The sequence below is a fragment of the Podarcis tiliguerta genome (assembly GCF_965153285.1).
Source record: "Podarcis tiliguerta genome assembly, chromosome: 4".
NCBI classification, from domain to species: Eukaryota; Metazoa; Chordata; class Lepidosauria; order Squamata; family Lacertidae; genus Podarcis; species Podarcis tiliguerta.
Window position 1 is genome coordinate 81431072 of NC_139537.1, and position 18798 is coordinate 81449869.

General features: G+C 43.9%; 1 protein-coding gene and 1 long non-coding RNA gene across 2 annotated transcripts in view; one reads left to right on the top strand and one right to left on the bottom strand.

Moving 5' to 3' along the window:
- Positions 1–14787: 14787 nt before the first annotated feature.
- LOC310676408 lies at positions 14788–16805 on the bottom strand. Its single transcript, XR_014510544.1, has 2 exons — positions 16243–16805; positions 14788–14924 (listed from the first exon to the last, which is right to left on the bottom strand). It is a non-coding gene; the product is annotated as an uncharacterized lncRNA (long non-coding RNA).
- Positions 16083–18798, top strand: part of SLC15A1 (solute carrier family 15 member 1) — a 36046-nt gene continuing 33330 nt past the window's right edge. Inside the window, exon 1 of the mRNA XM_083437797.1 lies at positions 16083–16137. Coding sequence (XP_083293923.1) covers positions 16134–16137 — 4 coding nt within the window. The 5' untranslated portion in view covers positions 16083–16133. The remainder of the gene's footprint in view (positions 16138–18798) is intronic.

The following is an 18798-nucleotide window of genomic DNA, read 5'->3' on the forward strand; positions in this document are numbered from 1 at the left end:
CAGGATCAGACGCAGAAAAAGTGTATGTCCCCACAGGGCATGATCAATCGAGGGAGACTAGGAGGACTAGATAGCTGGGGGGGGGGGGGAAGTAAAGTACTATCTCCCTCCCTTGAGGCAGATCCCAATTTAAACTCTATTTTCAATAACTGCACAACTGTGTCCTACACTGTGACTACCATTGAAATACCTGTAAGGCTTAAATAGCTATGTAAAAGGTATGCCCAGTCTATTAAACAGCAACAAAGATACATCAGTGATGAGTTGTACCTTTCCCATGGTTTACCGTAGCCCCTAGCCTCATTTACACCCCAAAGTGAGCCTGCTGAGGCATGTTCTATCGTTTCCATAGAAAGTGGTGCCGAGTCCAGAAGAAATGGAATGGACTGTGTGCACTTCAAATTGCAACACATTTAAATATGGGGCCCCAGCAACAGAAGAAGAGGAAAAGGTACCCACTCCTCAGTGATTTCCAGCAGCTGGCCTTGTGGCCAAGACATCTGAGTGGAGAGATTTAAAAAAGATAGCTGGGTTGATACTGCTGACTTTTGGGTTTTGGAGTTGGGGGAGAGTCATTGAATCTTGCCCAGAAATAATGGGGGGACGGGACTTTGTGCAAGCTCTAGAAAACGAGCACAACAGGGAAAAGGCTGGGTCTAGAACCTTTCTCTCTATTGTACTTGTGGTTTTTTTTTACTTAGAGGAACCTTTTTACATGGTTTTTTAATTGTAAATTAAAACTTACACTCTTATCTTGCTGCATATAGACCAAGCCTGTGAGAAGTGTGGAAGAGAGCTCGTTATCCTTTGTCCCATATTTAAATAGAACCCTTGCCTTTCAGGTTGCTGCCGATTCGGGTTTGAACATGCAGCCTTGCACCATTGCATGCATTTTGAACCTTAGCCGTGCATAGACTGTGCTCACAACATGGGCGCCTCAGGGAGGTTCATGGGTAGGCCGATACCTAGTGTTCCTAGAAACCAGCACATCCACCCACCAGTGGCGCTAATACATAGGACCTGTTTGTCCATCTAGCCCAGGATTGCCTGTTCTGACAGGAAGCAGGTCTCTTAAGGCCTTCGGCAGAGGTGTTTGCACAACACTTGCTAGAGTCATGATGGTTTCTTCTGTCACTGGAAGCAGTCTGTGCACACCCTGCCATTGACGCTGAAGCCGCAATGATGATGTGCACCCTTTATGAATGGTGTACCAAACACACAGTGCCCAAACACAGCATCCTGCTCTTTATGCATAAAGGGCAGATAACCCCATTCCAAAAGTATAAAATACAACCCAAGACTTATCAATACACATGCAGATGCTGAAGTGGAATCTGCTGCTTCTTATTTAGCAGTTCAGCTACATTTGCTATTCTTGTCTAATCCTCTTCATATACAGTGGTACCTCGGGTTAAGTACTTAATTCATTCCGGAGGTCTGTACTTAACCTGAAACTGTTCTTAACCTGAAGCACCACTTTAGCTAATGGGGCCTCCTGCTGCTGCTGCTGCTGCTGCTGTGCCGCCGGAGCACAATTTCTGTTCTCATCCTGAAGCAAAGTTCTTAACCTCAGGTACCATTTCTGGGTTAGGAGAGTCTATAACCTGAAGCGTATGTAACCCGAGGTACCACTGTATTTTAGAGATGATGATGATTAAAATTTGTATATCTCTTTATACCCATAGATCTCAGGTCAGTTCACAGGAGGGAGAGAGAGACCCCTATGTATGGGGGGGTGTCTTTGTGCGATGTTTAGGGTGCTTTTTGAAGATACTTTTACTTTGAATGTATCATTTGACTTCAATTATATTGGTTCTAAATATAATTTGAAATTCTTGCTACACCAGGATTTTTGTAGTTTTGTTGCTTCTAATTTATATCTCACTATTTCAGCTGGTTACAGGTAGGTAGCCGTGTTGGTCTGCCGTAGTCGAAACGAAATAAATTCCTTCCAGTAGCACCTTAGAGACCAACTAAGTTTGTTATTGGTATGAGCTTTTCTGTGCATGCACACTTCTTAGCTTACAATTAAAATCCATCACAATGACAGTGACAATCTCCTCATTTTACTGTTGATCATCTTGCCTACTATTTGCAGTTTCACTGACACATTTTAAGAATGGACACACCCTCCCAAGTGTTTCACATTTAGGCTGGCAGAACTGGTTTTGTGAGAGTTAACACCTAATATTTAGTTTCTCTAGCTTAGTTGTTTCGCGCACTGGAAAATATCCACCTAGTGGCAGAAGGTTTGTCTTGTCAACTGAGATGACACTGCATTCTGGAAGCAGCAGTCTTTGAAACAATATTTTAATCTATTGAGGTCACACAAGCGTAACGGAGAAAGAAATTTCTAATTCAGTTACTCTTATACTCGTATACCTCTTTATACCCATAGATCTCAGGTCAGTTCACAGGAGAGAGTGGTAATCTTGCTGATCCCCATCCCCATTAGGGGAACCTGTGAGCCTCCAGATGTTGTTGGACACTGTTAGCATGGTCAGTGGTCAGAAATTGTGGAAGCTGCGATCCACCCACATCTGGATGGTGATAGTTTTTAATGTTTGAAGTTTTATTTTGTTTAATATTCTGTTGGGAGCCGCCCAGAGTGGCTGGGGAAATCAAGCCAGATGGGCGGGCTATAAAAAATAAACTACTACTACTACTACTACTACTAGTAGTAGTAGTGCTCTCTGTAAGGAGAACTATGCTAACAGATCTCTGGCTTCAACCTAGAGCCAAAGGCTGTGCTCACACCATGCATTTAAAGCACATTGTCCCCCCCCCCCCAAAAAAAATCCTGGGAACTGGGATTTATCCCCCAGGACTACAATTCCCAGGACTGGGGGAATTCAGGTGTTTTAAATGTACAGTCTGTGTGCATGCTGTGCAGCCTTAGCTCACACATGCACTATACAAAATAATTCCCATTCTGCTGACTGTAGGGTCAGAGGGAGTGTATGGAACCTTTTTCAACCTAGATTATCTGAAAATGCATTAGAATTTAAAGCTACATAACAGCTAAAGGGAAGAAATTATACCTTCATAAGGTCTATGTTTGGAATGTAGGTAACACAATCACTTGGGTTTGGCCAATATCTTTATAACCTTTGCCTGAATTTAACAGAGGTGACTCACATTAGTTGTGCTTCCATCTTCCGTAGTTAGGGATGTGTGAAACTCTAATTAAAATCCTTGCACCACCCCTTAGAATTTTGCAGATATTGTACCCAAATAGACATCTCTGAATTTGCCTCATATTTCAAGGTAGGCAAAATCTGGCATTAAGTGGAAACCCATTGAGTTTCCCTTAGTCTTCTTGACATTCCTCTGCTTCTCTCAACATTCCTTTGATGTTTTACTGAAGCAAGGAACCTCGTCCACACCCACTTCCAGCCCAATTTGGTGTCAGTGATGTTTGTCTAGAAGGAGATACAATGTGAGACATTATCTTGTGCATAAGTTCTCTTCATATTCAGAATGTGGCAAGCACCTAAATGCTATCCCAAATCCAATGTGAGAAAAGCCATGTGAGCACAGATTAAAAACCCAGCACTGGAAACCACAGTACAGTGGTACCTCAGTTTTTGAACAGCTTAGTTCCCGAACAACTCAGAACCCAAACGCTGCAAACCTGGAAGTAAGTGTTCTGGCTTTCGAACTTTGCCTTGGAAGCCAAACGTGCTCCTGAGCTTCCATTTCTAATGTTGTGCAGCAAATTTAATTCCTTTTACCCTTAAGCAGCAAATTTAAGTTGTCCGAATCTACCAGTCACAGTTGCACACAGGAACCGCCAGAAGACTAGAGAGAAATCCAAGACAGAATTGACACCACCAGGTAGCACTTATCTATGTTTGGTATATTTTTGTATGCCTTCCTCCTCCTCCTCCTCCTCCTCCTCCTCCTCCTCCTCCTCCTCCTCCTCCTCAAATCAGAGTTGAGGTCAAGCCTTTTGCCTCCAACTAGGACGGTATAATTTAGATTACAACATAACTGTGGGCAGATTCTGTTTAGAGGTGTTTAAAGTTTCACAGTGAATTCCGATATGTCAAAACAAACACAACAGGGAGGGAACCTGTTGCACTTGGAGCAAGGAGACAAGGCCCGAATCCCTGTCCAGCTATAAATCTCTGTGATGTTGTTGTAGGCAGCTCACTAACATTCTTATCCTAATTCGCACTGTTTTAAAATAAAATGGGGAAAATAGCACTGTGGGCCATCCTGAGCTCCTTGGAGCATGGGCAGGGACATAAATATACATAAATCTAGCTGCGTTGTTAATAAATGTTTTCTGTTTTCACTTGAAGTTGTATTTAACTGAAATATTGTTTTATTATGTTTCAGTGTTGTTCCCCACTCTGAGATTGTGTGAATGATGAAGAGCAGGTTACAAATAATATAAATGCATAAATAAATAGTAAGTAAGTAATCACCTTTCTCCCTGGACTCGAGAGGGCATTCCTAAACCTTTAGGAAGCATGAAGAGGAGGAAGGGATTTGTCTTCTTCAGTTGTTCCTATAAGGAGAGGGAGCCGTCCTTCCAGCATCCCCAGTTATCCCTACCAGAGCAATGGCAGTGAAGCAAGAATTCCAGCTAAGCTCAGCATTTGCCATCGCCAGTATCATTAGTGTTGATCTGGATGAGGGTGGGGCATTTTTTCCCTGATCCTGCCCCTTGTCCCAGTGCTGGTTTCAGGCTGGTACAGATTGCTTGGAGCTTCTTAGTATCCAGTGGACCCAAGCTCAGCTCTGTTTCACACAGTCCCATTACTCACCATTTTAGGGCCCTATAGTAATGGTAAAGGTACCCCTGCCCGTATGGGCCAGTCTTGACAGACACTAGGGTTGTGCGCTCATCTCACTCTAGAGGCCGGGAGCCAGCGCTGTCCGCAGACACTTCCGGGTCACGTGGCCAGCGTGGCAAGCTGCATCTGGCGAGCCAGCGCAGCACACAGAATGCTGTTTACCTTCCCGCTAGTAAGCGGTCCCTATTTATCTGCTTGCACCCGGGGGTGCTTTCGAACTGCTAGGTTGGCAGGCACTGGGACCGAGCGACGGGAGCGCACCCCGCCGCGGGGATTCGAACCGCCGACCTTTTGATCGGCAAGTCCTAGGCGCTGAGGCTTTTACCCACAGCACCACCCGGGCCCTATACTTGCTACCATTTGTGGATGCACCACCAATAGTAGTGTTCCAGTTGCCATGCTTTCTAATGATTGGTAGAAGGCAGTAGGTGAGCATGTATAGAGTATACTATTTTCTAACCTACTCCAGCAGCAATAATCAGGGTGTTAAAGCTGCACTCTTTCTATCCACTAGCTTGGAAATTATGTCAAAGAATCAATTAAAAAAATATCCTAAACCCCTATAAGAACAACTAAAAAAAAAGTTGCCTTTTCCTACTTTGAAATATTGGTGTAAATTCGAAACAAAACTTGAGACCATCCAACTACTATGGGGCACAATTTATCTAATTATTTGTGGGAAATCAAGGCTATTAGTTCATAGTTTTTTTAAAAAAAGAAGTTTTCAATCTGGCCTGGAAATAAAAGTTTATGGAAGATAAGATTTGAAACGTACTTTGGAATCATGATGCTTCTTATCTCTCTTTCAGTTTCTATCTAATTTTTCCAATAGAAACAGGATAACACCCATGATGATGAAGATTAGACCAATAAATAATTGTGGGTCCATCCAATCTGTTGTTTTACTGCAGGAGTTTGCAGCAACGTCACTGATGCATTAAGACTGCATTTGACGTGGATGTATTCTGCATCCCGTTTTATCAGTTGTTCTGAAATATTTCCCTAATGTTTTCACATTACTGCATCCACATTAGCTTCACTATGATTCCATGCCGCCATATTTTCATTTGTATACTTTTGTGTTTATGTTGGGATTGCTGTGCTAAACCATCCCTTCTTTCAGAGAGAAAAACCCTCCACAGAAATTCTGATATTTGGCACCAACAGAGTAAGTAGGTGGGATGGCTACCTCATCAATATGTGGATATGTTTCCTTTTACCAGACAGCAAACTCATTTCCTTGAGCAGAAGGCTATCTCAAATTGTTAAACACAGAAGAAAAAGAGTCAAGGCAGGAGAAAGGAGCAGGGTTGCGATTTCAGTCTTGGAGTTTTCCTAAGGCATGGGTGGGGAACATGTGGGGTCTGCTAAAGTTAAAGGTAAACCTTTTGCATCTTTAGACAAGAATCAGTTACCTGGTAGAAAAATGTCCCTATATTTCTGTTGTGTATATGCAACCTTGCATCCCTCCCATCAGTAAAGGGCAGAGCTGAGACTAGCAGATAGTCAATGAGAATACACTTTGTGGTTTTCCACTAAGCTCTGCCCCTTCCTTCTGCACTCTCTCTCTCTCTCTCTCTCTCTCTCTCTCTCTCTCTCTCTCTCTCTCTCGGATGCCATTCAATTAGCTCCAGTCATATATTGCAGAATCCCAAACCACTCGCGAATATGAAGTGCCCTTTTTTGTTTACCAGTGGGACCTTCTGTGTGTTTTAACTTTTAACTGCGGGTGCAATTTTTTTTACTAGTAAAGTTAAAGGGACCCCTGACCATTAGGTCCAGTCGTGACCGACTCTGGGGTTGCGGCGCTCATCTCGCTTTATTGGCCAAGGGAGCCGGCGTTTGTCTGCAGACAGCTTCCGGGTCATGTGGCCAGCATGACTAAGCCGCTTCTGGTGAACCAGAGCAGTGCACGGAAACGCTGTTTACCTTCCCGCCAGAGTGGTACCTATTTATCTACTTGCACTTTGACGTGCTTTCGAACTGCTAGGTTGGCAGGAGCAGGGACCAAACAACGGGAGCTCACCCCATCGTGGGGATTCGAACCGCCGACCATCTGATCGGCAAGTCCTAGGCTCTGTGGTTACTACTTACACCTTTAATCAGGGTCTGCCTGCCCATGAGACAGAGTGAATCAGCTGTCCTGTAGCAGGATCTTATGGGGCACTTCCCCCATGGCTGCCCTGCCTGTCCCTGCCACCGAAGTCGTGTGACCCCGGTGAGGCTTCAGCAGAGGGACAGCAACACCTTCCCATTTCACCTCAGCCAGCAAAATGGAATGGGCCTTTAATGTTGTGCCACTATTCAATATTGGCATCTACATTTATGCATGGAAGGTGGAAAGAAGTCACAAGAACCAGGCATTAGGCAACTAATCACAACCTGTTTGACAGTCATATAGCACTGGTTTCCTGACCTTGAAAACATCAGTTTCAACACCATATTCAAATGTGCCATGAACTTCCTCAAACCCTAATATGTTCTAAGGAACATCGGGTGGGGAATTCTTATATAATAAAGACAATTTGCATGGCAACAATAATCTGTCAAAAGGACTTCCCATACTAAAGAGCTGTATTTTTTTTGTTTGGCTTCTCAGCTGTGGAGAAGGAGTTGGGAGTTGAGAGTCCTGCGCTTCTCTGCATTCCTTTATTTTTCATATTTTATTTTCAGCTTTCAATAATTTAACAATTTAACATCCAAATTACTTACTTATTCATCCCTTCAAGACTTATCCTCAGCCCAGCTTCTCTGCATTCCTAGGGAAATAAAAATGTACTAAATATATAGTGTAATGTCTGCCTGGTAGGGACGCGGGTGGCGCTGTGGGTTAAAGCCTCAGCGCCTAGGACTTGCCGATCGAAAGGTCGGCAGTTCGAATCCCCGTGGCGGGGTGCGCTCCCGTCGTTCGGTCCCAGCGCCTGCCAACCTAGCAGTTCGAAAGCACCTTTGGGTGCAAGTAGATAAATAGGGACCGCTTACCAGCGGGAAGGTAAACGGTGTTCCGTGTGCTGCGCTGGCTCGCCAGATGCAGCTTGTCACACTGGCCATGTGACCCGGAAGTGTCTTCGGACAGCGTTGGCCCCCGGCCTCTTAAGTGAGATGGGCGCACAACCCTAGAGTCTGGCAAGACTGGCCCGAACAGGCAGGGGTACCTTTACCTTTACCTTTAATGTCTGCCTGTAGTTTGTTTTTTCCTTTTCTTTGTTTACTAAGTTTACCTTACATCACTTATTGTTTGAGGTGAACATAGGAAGTTGTCTTATGCCAACTGAGACTATTGGTCCATGCATGACAGGCAGCTGTCTCCATGGTTTCTAGCAGAAGTCTTTTCCAGCCATACCTGGAGATATCAGGGTTTCATGTGAGACCTTTCCATGCAAAGTTCTGTTCTGTTCAGTTCTGTTTGTGTTTGGCGAGCAGCCATTACACACATAAAAATCATAATAACAATAATTCTGCTATAATAGTAGTGGTTTACATTTCCACTCTAGCACTGAACTAGCCACTAGCCCTTTTTGCTTTATATCATAAATAGTAAGCCTTGTATGGAATTTGTAAGTTTATTGTTCCTATATAATATCTTTAAGAGTGATGTAATGGTTTTGATTCACGTCATTCCCACCAGATACGTATGTGCATTTCATTCACAGCTCCACAAGACTCATTTCTCTATTGATCATAATTTGATTCATAGGGGCCTTTTCATCAATGCTGAAATTTTCAGGTCATTTGGCTGCAAAACTACTGAAATCCCCTGTACTTGTTTTTTGCTAGAAAGCATTTCCACATAATCAAACTGCTTCCTCTTAGACTTCTGAATTACTCATCCTTTATCACTAGTTTCAACATAATTTAATTTATTGAGTGGTGTGTGCAATACTTTCAGGAAAGAGAATAATAATTAGCTTTGTTCCATGAATTCCAAGATTTCCATCTTCTGACAGTTCAACATTTGATTCAATCAGTGGGAATCCTTAATCTTCAGTAGCATTTTCTGCATCTGTCTAACTGTTTTACTGTTTATACAAAAATTGTTCTTAAATTTCCTAATCCCAAAACTATGAAAATGCATTTTAACAGAGGAGAATCATCTTTACATTTTGCAAACACCCCTTCCCTGAAGAGTCCAGGGGTGTTCAAGGCAGCCTCCACAATATGAAGAGGCTTCACAATATGAAAATAACAATCTTTTTAATTTTAAATGTACAGGCTCAGAAAAAAAGAGAGGTACAATAACAATTACATATGTGGGCAACTAGTTTCCAAAGCAAGAAAGATCCTAGAATCTCAAAAACGTCTAACCAAAATAACAAAAATAACAACTTTACCCCTCATACATAACCAACCAACCAACCAACCAACCAACCAACCAACCAACAAGAACCCTATTTGCCACACCTAGAAAAAATTATTTCATCTTCAGCCCCTATTCTGAATATTTCTTAATGCTTGGAACAATATTTTTTGTGTGTGATTGCTTACTTACTTTGTCAGTAGTTGCCAATAAGAGAGGATGATATTCCTAACAAAGCAGGTCAGCTCACAACACCATTACACTGGGCATATGTGTATCATGTTTAGACTTGTGATTTCTTATTTTGGGCACAGATGCATAAGATCTTGCTGTTCAACAGCTTTTCATGGTAAAAGAATGCAAATGTTGCAGGTTCCACCTGTATTTATTGTCAGAATATTTCAATTTATGTATCACGTATTTGTTTTCCTTTTCTACAAATATAATTGGTTTTTAAAAATATTTTTGTTTTAAAAATCTAAACTAATAAAAAGCGCTGAAGGGACAACTGCAGCAGTACAGAAGGAAGATACGTCATCAACATAACAGTATATCACATGGTTGAATTACAGTGGTGCCTCGCAAGACGAAATTAATTCATTCTGCGAGTTTTTTTTGTCTTGTGAATTTTTCATCTTGCGAAGCACGGTTTCCCATAGGAATGCATTGACGGTTTTAAGAAAAAGGTGCAAGACGTTTTCGTCTTGCGAAGCAAGCCCATAGGGAAATTTGTCTTGTGAAGCAACTCAAAAAACAAAAAACTCTTTTGTCTTGCGAGTTTTTCGTCTTGCGAGGCATTCGTCTTGCGAGGTACCACTGTAAGTACAGAAACCAAAAGGATTTCCAGTATTGCAGTTCCTTAAGAAATCAAGTCTGGAAGAATGTGGTGTAATTTTAAGCCTTAACTTACCCATTTTGTTTGCTTTCGACCCAGGGTCTGCCATCCATTTATCTTGAGATAGTCTCCTATTATATCCAGACATTTGCTCAAGCAGATATGGCTGGGTGACCATACTCTGTAATCATTAATAAAATCAAACCAGATTGCAAACTTAGAGTGGAGAAACACTGAGAGGAAAATAATTGGTAGTTTTAAACAAAAGAAGTTTGACTAAAGCTGGAATGGAGAGACACCAAGCTGAGATGGGTACAACACAGAAGGCAGCACCAAAAAGCTAACACAACAGAGACTTTGACAACTCCCTTATTGATGTACCCAAAAGTTGTTTTTAAATGCCATTTTCCCCCACTCAATGTTACCCCCTGCTCACTCTACTTAAACTTCTATTATGGTTTAAAACAGCCACTTTTCCCTTTTCAGGGTTCCTCTTTTCCCACTAATCTCACACCTCTTCCTGTGTCTTTTCTGATTCCTGCTGCCCCATGTGTCAGAGATAAAGCATGCAGAACACTAATCATTCCACAGTACCTCCACACAGTGCATTTCACTCCTGGCACCATGTTTTGTCTTTAGCATGAAGTTCCAAGTTCAATACAGTAATTTAGGAGATATATTTTATCAACAAGCCAACACCCATTTGTGTACAAACATCCATCAACTGAAATTAACCTTATCAAAATGAATAAGCCAACTTACAGATGTGTTAGCTTCTGTAAGCTTCTATATGGCTGTTCATATATTCTACATGGGACACCCAGGTTAGACGATCCAGTTGGACACTAGAAGTGTGGACATTTTGCATGTTGTGCTTTAGTTTTTAACCTAAATAAATTATTAACCTAACAGATAGTAGGAAACTTGTGTTGAGGTCTTTTACCAATTGTAATTCAGTTTATGTTATATACATAACCAGATGCCTATGTGCAAAATTGCATTTTAGTCAGGCTACCAGATAGCTCCACTTCCCATACATATTTTTGGAAAGCAATTACAGGCTTCCCCTTTTTTTCTGCAGTTGAAAGGATTCAGTTGAGTTGATACAAAAGGGTATCTTCAGAGTTGGTATTCTCACAGTGAGAGGCTTTTGGATATACAGTGGTACCTCGGGTTAAGAACTTAATTCATTCTGGAGGTCTGCTCTTAACCTGAAGCACCACTTTAGCTAATGGGGCCTCCTGCTGCCGCTGCGCCGCCGGACCATGATTTCCGTTCTCATCCTGAAGCAAAGTTCTTAACCCAAGGTAATATTTCTGGGTTAGCGGAGTCTGTAACCTGAAGTGCATGTAACCTGAAGCATATGTAACCCGAGGTACCACTGTATACTTTAAATACCAAGTTTCCTGCTTTAAGTACCATGCCCAGGGATTTGTAAACATTATGCAAAGATTATATATTGTTTCTGGCCTGATTAGATAACTAGCCATGTTCCTTTAAACCAACGCTATCTCTTTGACCCAGCTTCTCATTAGAATGGAGGACCCTTTGCTCCCATGTAGGACCTTGGTTTCTTTTTCTCAACAAGTAGCTACTAGTCATGATACTATATACTGTTTCTAGGATCAGAGACACCAGGCCTCATCTTAATACCTATAGCCAGGGCATGCTATAGGTGGGCCAAGCTGAGCTCAGTGGCTGATTTTAAATATACTGCTTGCAGAGAGCCAGGGTGGCAAAAAACACAGAGCCTAGGACTTGCCGATCAGAAGGTCGGTGGTTCGAATCCCCGCAACAGGGTGAGCTCCTGTTGCTTGGTCCCTGCTCCTGACAACCTAGCAGTTTGAAAGCACATCAACGTGCAAGTAAATAAATAGGTACCACTCCAGCGGGAAGGTAAACGGCGTTTCCATGCGCTGCTCTGGTTCGTCAGAAGCGGCTTAGTCATGCTGGCCACATGACCTGGAAGCTGTCTGCGGACAAACGCCAGCTCCCTTGGCCTATAGAGCGAGATGAGCGCCGCAACCCCAGTCGGTCACAACTGGACCTAATGGTCAGGGATCCCTTTACCTTTACCTTACAGATTGTTTGGCTACTAAGTACAAGAATTATCTTCCTTCAAATAGTTTAAAAACATGTTTCTTTTCAGTTTCCACTTTGATGTCACTTGTGCCAGGTAAAAATCAGTGGAACACAGCTTTACTTTGAAGCAGTGTTTATGAGCACTTAGCACTTCAAATACTGTAAGCACTATTTTGAATGATGGCTTGCTAGAAGAAACTTTGGTCTGATCCAGCTATTATTGCAACTCATGTTTCCTGTGCATGTCTATTTTGGCAGTACTTCCAAACAATACTTAATAATACCTGGTTTCAAAACAGGACCAACCACCACTTTTCTCTGTAGTTAACTGTCTTTGGCAAATATATGAATTTGTTTATTTGTTTGTTTAGTGAGTTTGCCTTAGGACAGCATCAAGCAGGAATTGAAAATTTAACCAGAAACCTACACAGTCTTTCATGTAGCCACATAGTGTACCTTTTACTATTCATAGATAACAAGAATAATGAAGCGGATATGAAATCTCATGTTGTCCAAAAAAGGGCACATTGCTTCTTCCTGGATAGTTTGCTCTTTCAAGGTTCTAGTTAATGCTCTATTGCTGTTCAGGAATCTTGAAATTTTAGGCAGCTTCACATAGCTAGGAGTGAGCTAGGATAGGGAATGGCAAACAAGCTTTAAAAAAGTGTTTAAGTTGCATTGATACATAAAGTTTAGGACTATGGTTAAGAGCAAGGTAAAGGTAAAGGTACCCCTGACCATTCAGTCCAGTCATGACCGACTCTGGGGTTGTGGCACTCGCTTTACTGGCCGAGGGAGCTGGTGTACAGCTTCTGGGTCATATGGCCAGCATGATTAAGCCGCTTCTGGCGAATCAGAGCAGCTCACGGAAACGCTGTTTACCTTCCCGCCGGAGTGGTACCTATTTATCTACTTGCACTTTGAACGTGCTTTCGAACTGCTAGGTTGGCAGGGGCAGGGACTGAGCAATGGGAGCTCACCCCGTCACAGGGATTTGAACCGCCGACCTTCTGATCGGCAAGTCCTAGGCTCTGTGGTTTAACCCACAGCGTCACCCACGTCCCATGGTTAAGAGTACCACTGATGAAATCCAGGAGGGAGGAGGCGTTGGGGGGGATGTCGCCAGTAATTATGACATATAGCAATCTATACCCATATTCTTCTGTTACAGCAATGTTTTCCAGATTAATGATTACACAAGCAATACATTCGAGAACAAGAAGTTGACCCAAGGTTTGTATAGCTTTGTGTGGTGTGTGTATATACATAGGACACTTCCCACCTGCTCCCACCGCAAGCCTGAAAACAATGCTCCCTTCAGGGGAATATGCCAGCACAGCACTTGAAGCTTCAGTTGGGTTTCTTGCTATTTGGGTTTTGTACAAGGTTTGTTTTACATTAAATTTAATGCATAAAGAAATGGTTAAAGGTGTACTAAGAATAAGGGTTAGAAAATAAAAGTATATTGCTAAGGATGAGTTGTTAAACCTCATACGAGAAAGGCATGTACGACTGAAGCTCTAATCACACTTACCTGGGAGTAAGACCTATTTATTCAGTAGGACTTACTTCAGAGTAGACATAGTTAGAATTGCACTGTAATTGAGCAAAGTTCAAAAGTTCCATGTGTGATATTAGTGCCTTTTGTGGATGCTACCTTCATGTTTTCAAACACATGAGACTCTTAATCTCAAGGTAATGGGTTCGAGATCCACGCTGGGCAAAAGATTCCTGCATTGCAGGGGTTGGACTAGATTGCTTTCATGGTCCCTTACAATTCTACATTTCTATGATTCTATGAATTACACTATGGTTCCGGTATTCCACAACCAAGTCAGAAGCTTTCTTAAAATAAAAATAAAAATTAAGCAGTGCTTGTTAAGATTCTGTACTGGCTGCAACAACTTACCAAGACTATTTCAATGTGAGCAAAACATGTTTTTAAAGGAAAATATCACTTTCTAGATAACCTGCAGCTTAATCTGCACATATATATCCAGAAGCAAATTGCTTCAGAATGCAGACACAAGATGGGCTGCCACCACTTGCCTCCAATCAGCAGAACTTTACTTTGTAGTATATTAAAAGAAATACAGTTTACAACATTGAAGTGGACTCTATTCCATGAAAGCTTATGCCATTGTTTTTTTAAGTCAAGGTGCCACAGGGCTCTTTATTGTTTTTCTTGCAGCAGACTACCATGGCTACCCCCTCTGGAAACCTTTACAATATTACTTTTACTACTTATTACAGTTCAGCCATTTGTTTCTTTAATCTGAGACCAGATGTGGCCATTTCTGATGTGAATTAACAGTACTAGGCACATTTATCTCAAAAGTTAAGTCTCTGTGCGGCTTAAGTTCCCCAGTACAGTGGTACCTCGGGTTACATACCCTTCAGGTTACATAGGCTTCATGTTACAGACTCCGCTAACCCAGAAATAGTACCTTGGGTTAAGAACTTTGCTTCAGGATGAGAACAGAAATTGTGCACTGGCGGCGCAGCAGCAGCAGGAGGCCACATTAGCTAAAGTGGTGCTTCAGGTTAAGAACAGTTTCAGGTTAAGAACGGACCTCCGGAACGAATTAAGTACTTAACCCGAGGTACCATTCTATTTATAATTTTAACCATAATCTTCAATCCTATGCACATTTGCTTGGGAGTAAGCCCCATGGAACATAGTGGGGCTTACATTTGAGAAAACTTGGGTAGAATTCTGCTGTAGTTTTCCTGTTCTGCAATATTCCTTTTAATGTATTCTATAGGCATCGGAATTGCAATTTTATAACAAATTTCCCATAACAAGAAAGTTTGACATCATAACCAGACAATGTTTCTTTCAGCCATAACAAGAAAATGTTTGGATCCATCTCCAATGTATATCCAGTTGTATTAGGATTAATGCCTGAAAATGTAATCCAGAAATGTATTAATAATCAAGGTAAGTTACTATTGACATACGTGTGTGTGTGTGTGTGTGTGTGTGTGTATGAGAGCTTACTCTACACTTGTGGTAGTAATTTGTTGTTATTGAAAACAGTTTTTTTATTGTTGAGACCCACCCTGAGACCTTATGGTAAAGTAATTGATATTATTATTATCGTTATTATTATTATTAGAGTTAAAGCAGAAAACTCAACTAGTGCCATACACAAATACAAATAATGCAAAGAAATGCTGTTGCATCAAACTATATTGATCTGTTCATATAAATATATAATTCACGTGCTTAAGTAGATTATATAAATGTACATCCATTGTTCCTTGCTATCTGCATTTCTTATCAGCTACCTTTTCTTTTGTGTTTGCCCGATGCATTTTCTAGCTCATGTTCCTTCAGACAGGACAAAAGCTGGGAGGGGGGAGGGCTTTCTATTATTCCCCCCCAAAAAAAAATTATTGGTACATACCTTTTAATCCTTCAGTTTAGTTTCCCTCCCCCCTTCTTAAGTCTCTTCCTCTCTCCTGGCACAAGCACATTTCCCCAGTGTCTCCACCTCCTCTTAAATATTCCTTTTCTCCATCTTCTAGTTTTTTTGTGTTAAAAACTGTTTCACCTTACTGTGTACACCTCCTAAAACCCTTCAGCTCCTACAGCTAAGCACTTCTCTCCCCCCCCCCCCACATCGGAGTCTCTGCATGACAGGTGGAAATTCAACAGGTCGTGTCCTGGCAGTGCAGTGAGAGGGAGCGATGGCACCTGTTGGGTTTCTATACCAGGATGCCAGTCAAGGCCAAGGGAAAAGGTGGCGGCCTCTCTCCTCCTGCGAGAGGGACCAAACCTCTTCCTTCCTCTCTGACAGCCTCCCTCCCTCTTTGTGTAACTTAGTGGGTCGGCGAGGTCAACGATGTCTCTGTGGTGATGGGGAAAAGTGGTTCCTCCCTCCCTCTCTCTCTCTCTCTCGGGAGCGAGGGCGGCCCATGATCCAGCTTCCTCCCCGCCTACCACCTCTTCAGCTTCCTTGGCCCAGCCAGGTAAGTGGGGGGTAGGACTTGGCGCCGGGCCCAGGGCCAGAGGCTTTAAAGAACAAAACCCCGTCCGCGTCCTCCTTCCCTCCGCAGCGCGCGCTCGCTCGCCTCAGCAGGACCGGCAGTACCATCCGCGGGCGCCCCGATGGGTACGTATGTGGGAAGGGCTGGCGCCAGGCGGGAAACGCGCGCAGCCCTGAGCTGACCCCGCTGTTCGTGCGCGCGTGTGCGTCTGCGCGCGTCTATATACCCACTTCCCTGGGAGTCCTAATAGGGTAGCCACTCGTCAGGGCTGCAGCCGTCGAAGGCGACGACCTGCAGCGCAGCATCCTCGCCCGCTGCCTGCTCAGCCTCTGCTCAAACACCTCAGCCAAGGAGAGTCCAGGCAGAAGAGACGGGCGCTCTCCTTGCCAGCCGAGAGGCGGGAAAGAGTCGTGCGCTCCTGCAAGCTGCACCCGCTGAAATCGCCTTCTCCACACAACCGTCCGAACTGCCGTCTGTCAATGCGGGTTGCCCGTGTTACCAAGCGCTCCTGCGCGCCCTGAATGAATAAGTTGTCTTTTTCTTGGACGGGGGGCGCGAGCCATGGGGGAGGCTTGAGCACTGAGGGGAAGACTTCCCTCAGGAAAGCTACGAGCGCCGGGTTCTGACTCAGGCCCATTTCAGACAGCTTTTCTCAACCTGTGCGTCCCCAGATGTTGTTGAACTACAACTCCCATCGCCCCTAGGTAGCAAGGCCAGAGCTCAGGGAAGATGGGAGTTGAGGGATGATAGGAGTTGTAGTCCAACAACATCTGGGGACCCACAGGTTGAGCTCTCCCTCTCCCTCTTCCAACTTGAATAAAATATTGGGGGGGGGGCAGTTAAGCCCCACCTCACATACCACAGTTCAGCCTTTCTCAACCTGTGGATCCCCAGATGTTGTTGAACTACAACTCCCATCCCATAGCAAGGCCAGAGCTCAGGGATGATGGGAGTTGTAGTCCATCTGGGGACCCATAGGTTGAGAACCGCTGAAACAGGTCTCTTCTCCCCTCCCCAAGAAAAGGGAGAAGATGCCTCCCCCCCCCCACAACTGTATCCCTGACTGATCCATGCTCCCACCCCACCCCAAACAAGAACCCTGGGAACTGTAGTTTGCCAAGCTTTCTGGGAACTACTGCCCTACGGGGGGGGGGGACTACGGTTCCCAAGATTCTTTGGGGTGAAGGCGGGAATCATGTTTGAAATGGTACGTGGGCGCATTGGCTGAAACTGTGAGAAAAGGTAAAGGTAAAGGTAAAAAGGGACCCCTGACCATTAGGTCCAGTTGTGACAGACTCTGGGGTTGCGGCGCTCATCTCGCTTTATTGGCCGAGGGAGCCGGTGTATAGCTTCCTGGTCATGTGGCCAGCATGACTAAGCCGCTTTGGGCGAACCAGAGCAGTGCACGAAAATGCCGTTTACCTCCCCGCCGGAGCGGTACCTATTTATCTACTTGCACTTTGACGTGCTTTCGAACTGCTAGGTTGGCAGGAGCAGGGACCGAGCAACGGGAGCTCACCCCGTCACGGGGATTCCAACCGCTGACCTTCTGATCGGCAAGTCCTAGGCTCTGTGGTTTAACCCACAGCACCACCCGTGTCTTACATGAAACCGTGAGAAGGGACTCTCAAATGCCTGGGAGCAGCACGGAAGTGCCCTGGAGATATTGGGTGGGGGTGGGGAGAGAAAGAGAGACACCCCACAAAAAAGTTCATTTCTGAGTGAGCCAGTGCTCAGGTTGTCTGCGGGCAAGTGCAGGCTTCCAAGGGCAACGAGAGGAGTTTGCTGGCCTCGGTTGATGCTCGGTTCTCTTCCGATTAGGGTCTGCTCTGCTTTCTAGGCAGCTGAACAGTGCATTGGAGCCCCCTCAAGAACAGCTCAGTCGGCAAAACATCAGACTCTTAATCTTAGGGTTGTGGTTTCGAGCCCCACGTTGGGCAAAAGATTCCTGCATTGCAGGGGGTTGGCCTAGATGACCATTGGGGTCCCTTCCAACTCTACAATCAATGAGTCTAACGTGGTGCCCTCCAGATGTTGCTGGACTACAATTCCCACCATGTTCGGCCATCAAGCATGCTGGCTGTAGCTGAAGTGAGTTGGAGTCCAGCAATATTTGGAGAGCACATGCAGTCTAAAGCCAGGCGTGCTTCTTAGAGGCCTGGAGACGTGGTGGGAGAGGTGGCTTGCGCTTCTGAAATCTAGGACAGTAGCTCCCAAACTGCTTGAATATTGCTGAGGGTTTTTTTGGACTGCTTAATCACTTATCCGCCTGTTGTAGCAATTGCAGTGTGCTGTGCCGGACACTCTCTGAATTATAATTGCATTTTTACTACTGCTTTCTTTTCTTATAGTGTTTTCTTTTGTTGCATTAGCATTCCAAAGAAATTGAATTGTAATGCAGTAAAATACAGTTTGAGAAATAGAAGACGCAGCAACAATGCAGTTTAAAACTATATCAATGTGAATATTTAATGTGGACATGTTGCTGAAGAAAGCCTGTGGACCACAGCTTGGGAACCCCTGGTCTTGCAACTTCCTCTCACATAAGTGGCACCTTTAAAAGATTAACAGGTTTACAACTTTCCCAGATTAGAGTCTGATTCAATGGACTCTGGTCCACAAAGCTCAAAGGCAGAACCACGGCTTCTTATGCAAAGGTTTAGCCCCCAACACTGCTTGTCATTCATCAGTCACTTAAGGCAGTACTGAAAAAGATGGGCCAGTGATCTGGCCCTGATATAAGGCAGCTTCCTATTCCTAAACTCATGTCATCATAATCTATTGTC